Below are 13,674 nucleotides of genomic sequence, written 5' to 3'. Positions count from 1 at the left end.
TATGTCTATGATCCATTTTGAGATAATTTTTGTGTATGGGTGAAGTATGGATTGAAGTTTTAAGTTCTTGCATACAGATATCTAACTGTTCCAGCACCATTCGCTAAACAGACCGTTCTCTGTCCCCTCTCCGCTGACTTTCTTTGTAGTTTGGTTGAAAATTGGTTGTCCATATATGGGTGTCTATCTACAGACTTTCTTTTCTGTTTCATGTCTTGTTTGTCTTATATCAGTGTCTCCACTGATTGGATTATTGTAGCTTTATAGTAAGTTCAGATATCAGATAGTGTTAATCATCCAGCTATGTTCTTTTTTTTTTTTTTTTTCAAAATTGTTTGGACCATTCTAAATTCTTTAGTTTTGGAATCAGCTCATCATTTTATGCCCCCAAAAGCCAGCTGAGATTTTTATTGGAATACATTAAATATTTAGAGCAATTTGAGAAGCTATGAAAAAATTCCCAGTGGTTATAAGTCTTAAGGATAGATTAGGGAGAATAGTGTGTCAGTCAATGCCGTGTGGAGAGACTGGGATGGAAGTGTCACTCATGATATACTGATGGAGGAGATGGGTAACCCAGCTGTGGTAGACTGAGTTGTGGAATAAGTGACCACAGATAAGCAAACATCCCCTCAGAGAAGCCCAAGAGAAATGGGTGGGTGGGTGGTTCAGGGAGCAGCTCAGGTAATGGTTTCGAGCTGAAGTTAGAGAGGACTAGGTGCATTTCTTCTGGAAAGAAGACCTGCAGTGGGGAGCTCGAGCCCAGCCCAGGCAGAGAATAGAGGAGGAAGAGCATGACCAGACAAGGTTTACACGCTCATGTCTGGTCTAGGAGAGGGCCACGGGCCTGTAAAGATTGTGACTCAGAAAACACTTAGAGAGGGGAGGCATTTGTCATAAAGCAACGAAGGTCAGCTGTACATTTGAACTAACTATTGGTCTAGAAGAGTGGCTCTCAACCAGAGGTGATACTGTCCCCTTGGGGACATGTGACAGTGTCTAGAGAGATTTTTGATGTCGCAGTTACTGGGAGGTGGATTTCTCCTCTCATTTATGGGTATAGAGAGGACAGTGTTGTTGCTAAACATTCTGCAGTGTATGGGAAAACAGCCCCCTCAACAAAGACTTGTCAACCCAATATGTTCCTAGAGCTAGAGATGGGGACCACTGGTCTAGAGAGGAAGGGCCAGAAAGGAGGGTGAAGTGAGAATGGAGCGACTGATTGCTCTGATGCCTACTGTCTATATTGTCTTGAGGAGAAATACTCTCTTGTGCAGTGACCGTGCAGTTACCCTGCTTGCTCAGAAATCAGTCTCTGGAAATGTTTTTTGGGAGTGTTTTCGGATGTCTGAAAGTGTTATCAAATAAGGACAGTTTAACAAAAGCATGCCTTAACTACAAGGGAAGGAATGTTGAACATTTGAGTTAATTCACATAAGAAGAAAGTATTTGTTTACACATGGCATTGTCCACAGATGAATTTATCAATTGGAATATTTTTGATCGCAAGTAATAAAAGAAAACCTAACTGAAAATGGCTGAAACAAATAAAGGAAATTTACCAGCTAATGTAACTAAAAAGTCCTGGCTTCCGGCAAGGGTTAACCAAGAGTTTCAGTGTTGCCCCAGGGACCCAGTTTCTCCTTCATCCCAGGGCATGCTTCCTTCCTAGCTCATAGATGACTGCCAACAGTTTTCACAGTTTGTTTTTTCTTATTTGTCCTCACTGGGAGTGGATTTTTCTTCTCCTGCCATTATGGGTTTCTCTTTGACTGGGCCATCTTAAATTATGTATCCATCCTTGAATATGACAATATTTATAGCATTACCCTCATTAGCTTAGACTGTTTGGTATGGTAACCACTGGCCACATGTGGCTGTTGAGCTCTTGAAATGTAACTAGTCCAAATTGAGACAGGAAAAAATGTGAAATATTTAATAATTTGTGTACTAATTGCATAGTGAAATGGTAATATTTTGGGGTATATTCGGTTAGAACACAAAACCATTATTAAAATTGCTTTCGTTTCTTTTAAATTTGTTTTTAATGTGACTACTAGAAAAGTTAAATTTGTATTAGTGGCTCCAAATTGTATTTTTGATGGGCCAAACTGGCTAAGACTACTCAGGAGTCCCTTCAAATAGAGTGGAGTCAACTCCATCCAAATCACATGGCTGATACCCTTATGGGAGAGAGACGGAGTGGATATTGGGCAAGCAATCAGAAATGAACACTGCAGTGACCGGCACAAGCAGAGAAGGGAATATTTGTTGAATTGCCGCTGTTTTACTGCAGGTGAATGTCTGGAAATACTTCTGCTCTACTACCACTAAAAAGTTAATATTTTTTTCTTAAATATATTTTTGAAAGTTCTAGAGCAAACATATGGCTCATAGTAACTAGTGAAACAGCACAGATGCACTAGGAGGAAGGAAATAATCCCCATTCCGCTCAGTCCTTGTTTCCAGTCCTAACCCTGGGCGGCCCTTGTTGGTCTGGTGTGTGTCCTTCCATACGTGGGAGTGCCGCATGCCCGTCGTTGTGTTGTGTCTGCTGCTACTGTCATAATGGAATTACAGCTTTTCACTTGCTTCTCTCACCTTAGCAAGTCACACTCTACAGCTTTATCCCATTCTTTTGAATAATACATAATATTCTATCTTATGGATATTCCAACATTTCATTTAACCATTTCCTCACGAATGGACAGTAGTGTTATTTCCACTCTCCCCTCTTCCTGTGCCCCACAACAAACAATGCTGCAATAAATATCACTGTGCCTGTGTCCTTACGTACTGGTCCTTTTTTTTTTTTTCCCTATAGGATAGATTCCCAGAAGTGGAATTGCTTGGTCAAACGGTATGTGTATTTTTAATTTTAATAGATATTTCTCAATTCTTTCCCAAAGAAATAGCAAATCACATTTGCACATAAGAATGCCCATTTTCTACATTTTCCCAGCTTTGGATGCCACTGTTTCTTTTCATTCTTACCAGTCAAACCTCTGAGCATTGATTTACGTTTCTTCACTGCCTGTCAGTGATGCAGAATATATTTTCATATGTTTATTATCCATTTGAATTTCTCTTTTCTTCATTTCCTATTCATTTCCACTACCCATTTTTCTAGTGTGTTTCTGTCGCAATTTCTGGAAGCTATGTATTGTTTTAGAAATGTTAATCCAGTGTTATACCCATGTTATATATGTGCAAATATAGCTTTATGATTCTTGTCTATATGGATGAGGTCTTTTACTAAAAGAAAATTCTTAGTTATTATTTAATCCAACAATCTATCTTTTTCTCTATTGCTTCTGAGTTATCTGTTTTACTTAGGGTGGCATTGTCCATCCCATGGTCAAACAAATAGTCTTTTAAATATTCTTCCCTATTTTTAAAAACATTCAAGTCTTACTCCAGTTTTATGTTTTGTACATGATATGAAGTAGGATGCTATCTATCTTTTTTCTCCCCAATGTAGTTAATATAAGAAACCTTATTTTCCATGGGATGGAAATGTTACCCTTGTCGTATATTAACGACGCCATGTCCCCCCGTGTCAGTCTCTGGCCTCTTCATCCTGACCCCTGTCTGTCTCTGCGCCAGCACCATTTTCCTTTGAATACAGTGGCTTTTCTAGTGAGTTGTGATGTCTGGTAAGTTCTTCCTCACTGGTCACTGTTTTCATACTTTTTATGGTTGTTTTTAGCCATTTATTTTTTGTTTCATGTTGATCTAGCTATATTACATTTTAAAACTTAAAGGTGGGGAATTTTATATTTAAAACATTTAAGATAAAATTCCCCACCTTTAAGTTTTAAAATTTAATATAATAATATATGATAAATAAAACTGCAAAATGACTTTGCAGTTTGGGAATCTCTTTACTTGATGTTACTGATTGGAAAATAGTTACTGATAACTTAAAGGATTTTCTGTGAATTTTATTTCTTTAAGTGTGACTTTGTTCCTGTGATAATTGTACAATTATCCTAAGATGCAAAAATGGGGATGCAGGCATGATATATTTTAACCAGTCTAAAAATTAGATTATAATAAAGCTAAAGTGACCTTATAAATAATTTGTATTTCTATTTATATAACGAACTAGAAGTTATATCCATACATGGATTGGTTGAGGGGTATGTAAATATGATAATATGACGAAGACCTGTAGCTGAAGTTTATGATAAACTATGGGTTTTCAATCTTTTTGCTTTGGATTTTTCTAAAATTTAAACAATGTTGACTTAAGAAGTTATCACGTTTGAAGTTTGAGGTAAAGTTGTTTTTAATATTTTATGTTTTTGATAATTTTACATTAAGTTTTTACTAATGTGATATTAATTTTGTTCACTGAAATTCTTGATAGTTTTTTGGAAACTTTAGTTATAGTATTAAGGTAATAAATACTTCTGCATTTCTCTGAAAGCATCTGAAATTCTAAAGCTGCCTGTGATTTAAAATAATAGTTACATTTTCTTACAAATTGAACACATATGCAGATACACATGAGATCTGTATTTTGCTTATGAAAGTGAAGACAGGTCCTCATGTTGGTCCCTGCCCATTTTCACTTGGTTAATTAGGGAAAAACCATTAGTTTCTTCTATAGCCAAAAAAGGAAATGGTGAAGTAACACAGTGTGATTATTATTGAGTGATATAAATACTTGACAAATTATAATTGTGTTTTTAAAAATGATATTTTTAGTACTTTCACTGAAAACATAATTCAAATAAATAGATAGGTATGGCAATTTTTTACATGTGTATAAATATTAAAGATGGTAATTTAGAGAAGGAAACTAATTTAAATTGTTTACATGAAAACCAAAAAAGGACTTAGTAAAGTTAAGAGTTCACTTTGAACTTTCTAAATGAATTTATAATTTTATTAGGTCAAAATCAAATATAATTTTCCTGCTCTGTTCTAAATTAGGTAATTAGTAATCACTGCCTGGCTTCCACCCACTACTTACATGAAATCAGCTAGTAGGCACCCCATGGACCCCAGTTTTATCACTAAAACTACTTTCCACTATTCCAAGACTCTGAAACATATCTGGATGCTACAGTTGGGATAAGGGAACACTTTGTTGGTTTCAGAACAGTTTTTTTTTTTTTTTTTTAACCAAAGAGCAGGAATGCTTTCAGTAGTGTGTGGAGCTATAAAGAGATTAACCCAACTGAAGTAACTTCTGCTGGCCAACAGTGGAAATTTAGGTGACAGAGCAAACGGTAATTATAAGCCACTGAACAAGCTGAGCCTACCGAGAGCCAAGAGCAGTCATATTTATCAAAGGTTGACAGATGATATAAACTGTTCTGTATTAAAGGCATATCACATTCCTCATATTTCCTAATAAGCTGTATTTTAACCAGCTCAAATTGTGTTTCCTGCATGTTTTTTTGTTGTTGTTGTTTAATTGCTAAGTCATGTCTGACTGTCTGTGACCCCATGGACTGCAGCAAGCCACACTGTCTCCCAGAGTTTGCTCAGACTCATGTCCATTGAGTCAGTGATGCCATTCAACTATCTTATCCTCTGTCATCCCTTTCTCCACCTGCCTTCAATCTTTCGCAGCATCAGGATCTTTTCCAATGAGTCAGTTCTTCACATCAGGTGTCCAGTCCTTCACACCATTCCTTCCAATGAATATTCAGGGTTGATTTCCTTTAGGATTGAATGTTTTGATCTCCTTTCCATCCAAGGGACTCTCAAGAGTCTTCTCCAGCACCACGATTTAAAAGCATCAATTCTTCAGTGCTCAGCCTTCTTTACTACCTGCAATGCAGGAGACCCTGGTTCAATTCCTGTGTTGGGAAGATCTGCTGGAGAAGGGATAGGCTACCCACTCCAATATTCTTGGGCTTCCCTTGTGGCTCAGCTGGTAAAGAATCAGCCTGCAATGGAGGAGACCTGGGTTCAATCCCTGGGTTAGGAAGACCACCTGGAGAAGGGAAAGGCTACCCACTCCAATATTCTGGCCTAGTCACAAAGACTCGAACAGGACTGAGCGACTTTCCCTTTCACTTTCAGCCTTCTTTATAGCACTTAAGTTTTAATCATCATCAAAACAGATAAAGATGATAACCATAAATATAAAAAGATATTTGTGTTATCAAATATAATATCACTTTTATGTGGAATCTAAATAATAATACTAATGAGCTTATTTAAAAAGCAGAAATAGACTCACAGACATAGAAAACAAAATTATGATTACCAAAGGAGAAAAGGAGAGGGATAAAGTAGGACTATGAGATTAACAGATATACACTACAATATATAAATTAACAAAGATTTACTGCATAGCACAGGGAACTATATTTGATATCTTATAGTAACTTATAATGGAAAAGAATCTGAAAAAGAATTTACATATATATAATATATATACACATATATGTGTGATACTGAATCACTGTACTGTACACCTGAAACTAACACAGTACCATAAATAAACTTTACTTCAGGGGAGGGACCTGGGTCGCCCCACCTTGAGCAGTCCTGACGTCCTCATCCTCTGCCACTGTCCAGTTATCTTTGACTGCCACATATGGATTCCCACAAATCTCCAAAGGAAACGGTCCTCATTATGGGAGGAGCCTTGGCTGTGCTCTGGACCAGAAGGGCGTCCTTGTGATTCTATTCTGTTTGACATCAGCCACCCTGCTCAGACCATTCCAGAAGGCATCCGGTTTATACCAGGAGACATCCGCTGTCTCTCTGATGTAGAGAACAACTTTCAGGGCGTCAATGTGGCTTGTGTGTTCCATAATATGTCTTACAAGTTAACAGTCCAGCAATGACATGGTGTGTTCATCCAGGAAGGTGACTGCAAGACCAGAGATCAAGCCTTGAGCCTTTGGAGTGGCTCTGACTGATCAAGCACTGACTCCAGGACCCTAGACTACCAGAGAACTAAACCTAGGGAGCATCAAATAGTGAGAACTCACACAAAGGAAACCACTCGAATACAAGACCTGGCATTACCCAACCACCAGTAGCACCCTGTGCAGGACGCCTCATCTAAACAACAAACAAAACAAAAATACAAATTCAATCATCATCAGACAGGATTACCACCTCACTCAGCCTTGCCCATCAGAGGAAAAGCAAACAAACATACAAAAACTCAGCACAAATCGCACCCTACATGAAGCTTACACAAACCACTGGACCAACCTTACGAGGGCAGAAACCAAAAGGAAGAGAGAATTCAACTTTGAAGCCTGGGAAAAGGTGACCTCAAACACAATAAGTTAATGACATAATGAAAAGGTAGGGAAATACTACACAAATGAAGGAACGAACTAGAAACACAGAAGTCCAAATAAATGAAGAGGAAGTAGGCAAACTACCTGAAAAAGAATTCAGAATAATGATAGTAAAGATGATCAAAAACTCTGAAAACAAAATGGAGAAAATGCAAGAATCAATTAACAAAGACCTAGAAGAATTAACGAATAAACATACTGAGACAAACAACACAATTATTGAAATTAAAAATACTCTAGAAGGAATAAATAGCAGCATATCTGAAGCAGAAGAAAAAATCAGTAAGCTGGAAGGTAAAATGGTGGAAACAACTTCTGAAGAGCAGAATAAAGTAAAAAGAATGAAAAGAACTGAGGATAGTCTCAGAGACCTCTGGGACAATATCAAATGTACCAACATTCGAATTACAGGGGTCCCAGAAGAAGAGAAAAAGAAAAAGTATGAGAAAATTTTTGAAGAGATTATAGTTGAAAATCTCCCCAACATGGAAAAGGAAATAGTCAAACAAGTCCAAGAGGCACAAACAGTCCCATACAGGATAAACCCAAGGAGAAACACGGCAAGGCACATACTAATCAAACTAACAAAGACTAAGCACAAAGAAAGAATATCAAAAGCAGCAAGGGAGAAGCAACAAGTAACATACAGGGGAAACCCCATGTGCTTAACAGCTGATCTTTCAGCAGAAACTCTGCAGGCCAGAAGGGAATAGCAGGATATATTTAAAGTACTGAAAGGGAAAATTCTACAACCAAGATTACTGTACTTGGCAAGGATCTCATTCAAAATTGATGGAGAAATAAAAAGCTTGTCAGAAAAGCTAAAGTTAAGAGAATTCAGTACTACCAAACCAGCTTTACAACAAATGCTAAAGGAACTTATATGGTCAAGAAATATAAGAGAACAGAAAAGATCTACAAAATCAACCCCAAACAATTAAGAAAATGGCAATAGGAACATATATATCGATAATTACTTTAAATGTAAATGGATTAAATGTTCCAACCAAAAGACACAAACTGGCTGAATGGATACCAAAACAAGAGCCATATATATATACTGTCTAAAAGAAACCCACTTCAGACCTAGAGACATATAATAGACTGAAACTGAGAGGATGGAAAAATATATTCCATGCAGATGGGAAGCAAAAGGAAGCTGGAGTAGCAATCCTCATATTAGACAAAATAGACCTTAAAATAAAGACTATTACAAGAGATAAGGAAGGACACTACATAATGATCAAGGGACCAATCCAAGAGGAAGACATAACAATTGTAAATATCTATGCACCCAACATTGGAGCACCTCAATACATAAAACAAACACTAACAGACATAAAAGGAGAAGTTGACAGTAACAAATAATAGTAGAAGACTTTAACACCCAACTCACACCAATGAACAGATCATCAAAACAGAAAATTAATAAGGAAACACAAGTCTTAAATGATACATTAGATGAAATGGATCTCATTGATATCTTCAGTACATTCCATCCAAATGCAGAAGAATACACCTTCTCAAGTACACATGGAACATTCTCCAGGATAGACCACATCTTGGATCACAAATCAAACCTCAGAAAATTTAAGAAAAGTGAAATCATATCAGTTACAAGAAAAAAACCTGTAAGAAACACAAGCACAAAAACATGGAGATTAAACAACAGGTTACTAAGTAAACAACAGGTTACTGAAGAAGTAAAAAAAATTTCTAAAATGACAATGAAAACACGACAACTCAAAACCTATGGAATACAAAAAGCAGTTCTAAGAGGGAAGTTTATAGCAATACAATCCTACCTCAAGAAACAAGAAAAACATTGAATAGACAACCTAACTTTACACCTAAAACAAATGGAAAAAGAACAACAACAACAACAAAAAAACCCCAAAATGTGTAGAAGGAAACAAATCATAAAGATCCAAGCAGAAATAAATAAAAAATAAATGAAAGAAACGATAGTAAAGATTAATAAAAAAAAAAAGGCTGGTTCTTTGAGAAGATAAACAAAACTGATAAATAAACTATACTTCAAGTTTTTAGAAAAGAATACATTTTAAATATAATTATGCATGTGTGTAAATTCTTTATGGTTAATTATAAACTTATTTTTAAGTGTATGTAGACTATCACAGGATCTTAAAATCACAGTACATAAGCAATGAATAAGCATATCATAAGATTAACAATAAACGAATGTTTCTTTTATAATATACCAAGTATTTAAGACTTTAATTTGCTCCAGGGCTACCTAAGCTTGGACTCTGAAAGATAGAATTCTTAAATTAGGATGGAGAACCTATCTTTCTTTGTAGAACCAATATACATAATCATTTGTGACTAGGTGTTGGAATGGCTATAGTAGAGTCCATGGGCAAGAAACAGAGTTGTTTGTGTTTGAAGCTAGGAGAACTCTAGCTGCTGCAAGTGCACCATCATAGTCCCCCCCCAAAACCCCCCAAACAGTGATTTAGAGGATGTGAAGTGATAGACTAGAAAGATATAAGCACTAGAATAATTAAAATAGTGCTCACAGAACCTAAAGAGTAAGGAAAGAAATGCCCCCTAAACTGCAACCTTGGGTACAAATAGTCACATATATTGATGTAAATTAATTAATTCAGGTTATATTCAGCGTCTCTGCCGTACATGAAGATACAAAGCAGGTGATATTACAGTGTTGACCAAAAAACAATGATGTACCTCCGAAAATAATTCAGGTATTATGTTCAAAGCAATGATCCTTAGGGCCAGAACCCTCCTTAATTCGTAGGTGTTCTTAATCTAGATCAAACTGAAGTAAAAACAACAACAACAACTTATGTGGCATTGTACTTTTAAAAGATGAAAAAAATCTTACAACTTACAACTAAAAATTAAAACTGAAACAAGGTAAATATTTTGCTCACATTAGTTATCAATTTAAGACTTGTAAGGGTTGCCTACAAATGATCACAAATGATCACAGTAAATTAGAGCAGTAACACTGTTCTAATTCAATACTATTCTCTTGTTCTTGTTTAAATTACCTTCATTAAATACTACCTTCATGTGTTTGGTACTGTCTTCAGTTAGGTTCAGTCACTCAGTCATGTCTGACTCTTTGAGACTCCATGCACTTGAGCAGCCCAGGCTTCCCTGTCCATCACCAACTCTCGGAGCCTACTCAAACTCATGTCCATTGCGTCAGTGATGCCATCCAACCATCTCATCCTTTGACGTCCCCTTTTCCTCCTGCCTTCAATCTTTCCCAGCGTTAGGATCTTTTTCAATGAGTCGGTTCTTTGCATCAGGTGGCCAAAGTATTGGAATTTCAGCTTCAGCAATCAGTCCTTCCAATGAATATTCAGGACTGATTTCCTTTAGGATTGACAGGTTGGATCTCCTTGTAGTCCAAGGGACTTTCAAGAGTCTTCTCCAACACCACAGTTTAAAAGCATCAATTCTTCAGCACTCAGCTTTCTTTATAGTCCAACTCTCACATCCATACATGACTACTGGAAAAACCATAGCTTTGACTAGACAGACCTTTTTTGGCAAAGTGATGTCTGCTTTTTAATATGCTGTTTGTGTTGGTCATAGCTTTTCTTCCAAGGAACAAGTGTCTTTTAATTTCATGGCTGCAGTCACCATCTGCAGTGATTCTGGAGCCCCAAAAAATAAAGTCTGGAAAAAAAAAAAAGTCTGTCACTGTTTCCATTGTTTCCCCATTTATTTGCCATGAAGGGGCAATGCCATGATCTTAGTTTTCTGAATGTTGAGTTTTAAGCCAACTTTTTCCACTCTCCTCTTTCACTTTCATCAAGAGGCTCTTTAGTTCTTCTCCACTTTCTGCCAGAATGGTGGTGTCATCTGCATATCTGAGGTTATTGATATTTCTCCTGGAAATCTTGATTCCAGCTTGTGCTTCATTCAGCCCGGTATTTCACATGATGTACTCTGCATATAAGTTAAATAAGCAGGGTGACAATAAACAGCCTTAACGTACTCCTTTCCCAATTTGGAACCAGTCTGTTGTTCCATGTCCTGTTGTTGATTCTTGACCTGCATACAGATTTCTTGGGAGGCAGATCAGGTGGTCTGGTATTCCCATCTCTTGAAGAATTTTCCACAGTTTGTTGTGATCCACACAGTCAAAGGCTTTGGCATAGTCAATAAAGTAGATGTTTTTCTGAAATTCTCTTGCTTTTCAGTGATCCAACGGATGTTGGCAATCTGATCTCTGGTTCCTCTGCCTTTTCTAAAACCATCTTGAACATCTGTACGTTCACAGTTCATGTACTGTTGAAGCCTGGCTTGGAGAATTTTGAGTATTACTTTGCTAGCATGTGAGATGAGTGCAATTGTGCAGTAGTTAGAGCATTCCCTGGCATTGCCTTTCTTTGGGATTGGAATGAAAACTGAATTTTTCTAGTCCTGTGGCCCCTGCTGAGTTTTCCAAGTTTGCTGGCATATTGAGTGCAGCACTTTCACAGCATCATCTTTCAGGATTTGAAAGAGCTCAACTGGAATTCCATCACCTCCACTACCTTTGTTCATAGTGATGCTTTCTAAGGCCCACTTGACTTCACATTCCAGGATATCTGGCTCTAGGTGAGTGATCACACCATCGTGATTATCTGGGTCATGAAGATCTTTTTTGTACAGTTCTTCTGTGTATTCTTGCCACCTATTCTTAATATCTTCTGCTTCTGTTAGGTCCATACCATTTCTGTCCTTTATCGAGCCCATCTTTGCATGAAATGTTCACTTGGTATCTCTAATTTTCTTGAAGAGATCTCTAGTCTTTTCCATTCTGTTGTTTTCCTCTATTTCTTTGCATTGATCAATGAAGAAGGGTTTCTTTTCTCTCCTTGCTATTCTTTGGAACTCTTCATTCAAATGGGTACATCTTTCCTTTTCTCCTTTGCCTTTAGCTTCTCTTCTTTTCTCAGCTATTTGTAAGGCCTCCTTAGACAACCATTTTGCCTTTTTGCATTTCTTTTTCTTGGGGATGGTCTTGATCTCTGCCTCCTGTACAATGTCACTAACCTCCATCCATAGTTCTTTAAGCACTCTATCAGATCTAATCCCTTGAATCTATTTGTTACTTCCACTGTATAATCATAAGGGATTTAATTTAGGTCATATCTGAATGGAGAAGACAATGACAACCCACTCCAGTACTCTTGCCTGGCAAATCCCATGGACAGAGGAGCCTGGTAGGCTGCAGTCCATGGGGTTGCTAGGAGTCGGACATGACTGAGCGACTTCACTTTCACTTTTCACTTTCCTGCATTGGAGAAGGAAATGGCAACCCACTCCAGCGTTCTTTCCTGGAGAATCCCAGGGACGGGGGAGCCTGGTGGGCTGCCATCTCTGGGGTTGCACAGAGTTGGACACAACTGAAGTGACTTAGCAGCAGTAGAAGTAGCAGCATACCTGAATGGTCTAGGTGTTTTCCCTACTTCCTTCCATTTAAGTCTGAATTTGGCAATAAGGAGTTCATGATCTGAGCCACAGTCAACTCCCGGTCATGTTTTTGCTGGCTGTATAGAGCTTCTCCATCTCTGGCTGTAAAAAATATAATCAATCTGCTTTCAGTATTGGCCATCTGGTGATGTCCATGTGTAGAGTCTTCTCGTGTTGTTGGAAGAGGGTGTTTGCTATGACCAATGTGTTCTCTTGGCAAAACTCTATTAGCCTTTGACCTTCTTCATTTTGTACTCCAAGGCCAAATTTGCCTGTTACTCCAGATAGCTCTTGACTTCCTACTTTTGTATTCCCGTCCCCTATAATGAAGAGGACATCTCTTTTGGGCATTAGTTCTAGAAGGTCTTGTAGGTCTTCATAGAACCATTCAACTTCAGCTTCTTCAGCATTACTGGCTGGGGCATAGACTTGAATTACTGTGATATTGAATGGTTTGCCTTGGAAACGAACAGAGATCATTCTGTCGTTTTTGAGATTGCATCCAAGTACTGCATTTTGGACTCTTTTGTTGCCTATGATGGCTCCTCCATTTCTTTTCAGGGATTCTTGCCCACAGTAGTAGATATAATGGTCATCTGTCAAAAATCACCAGCTTCTCATCTTTATTTTGGCTTAATCCACTATTAGAAATGTTAAGCCTCATAGACATAGGAGAGAGTACAAAATACTGATGCAGCAGATTCCAGGCAAGGATGAGGTTTCCATATTGCTTCACATAGAGACCTGGTGACACTAGTGGTAAAGAACTTGCCTGCCTACGCAGGAGATATTAGAGATGCTGGTTCCACCCCTGGGTCGGCAAGATCCCCTGGCAGCCCACTCCAGTATTCTTGCCTAGAGAATCCCATGGACCGTCCATAGAGTCACAAAGAGTTGGTCATGACTAAAGCGACTGAGCGTGCATCAGAAGTTC

The 13,674-nt window shown here is 37.8% G+C and overlaps 1 protein-coding gene across 8 annotated transcripts in view; it reads left to right on the top strand.

The window, feature by feature from the left end:
- MAST4 (microtubule associated serine/threonine kinase family member 4) overlaps nt 1–13,674 on the top strand; it is a 620,856-nt gene that overhangs the window by 330,867 nt on the left and 276,315 nt on the right. For 4 of the 8 annotated variants that reach the window (XM_061393374.1, XM_061393376.1, XM_061393372.1 and 1 more), the window contains one exon: nt 2,825–2,860. The exons of the other annotated variants lie outside the window; for them this stretch is intronic. In XM_061393374.1, coding sequence (XP_061249358.1) covers nt 2,825–2,860 — 36 coding nt within the window. The remainder of the gene's footprint in view (nt 1–2,824; nt 2,861–13,674) is intronic. 8 annotated transcript variants of the gene reach the window in all.

This window comes from Bos javanicus, chromosome 20 (assembly GCF_032452875.1).
Source record: "Bos javanicus breed banteng chromosome 20, ARS-OSU_banteng_1.0, whole genome shotgun sequence".
NCBI classification, from domain to species: Eukaryota; Metazoa; Chordata; class Mammalia; order Artiodactyla; family Bovidae; genus Bos; species Bos javanicus.
The sequence above is the reverse complement of the archived record's forward strand: the minus strand, read 5'-3'. Positions and strand labels throughout refer to the sequence as shown.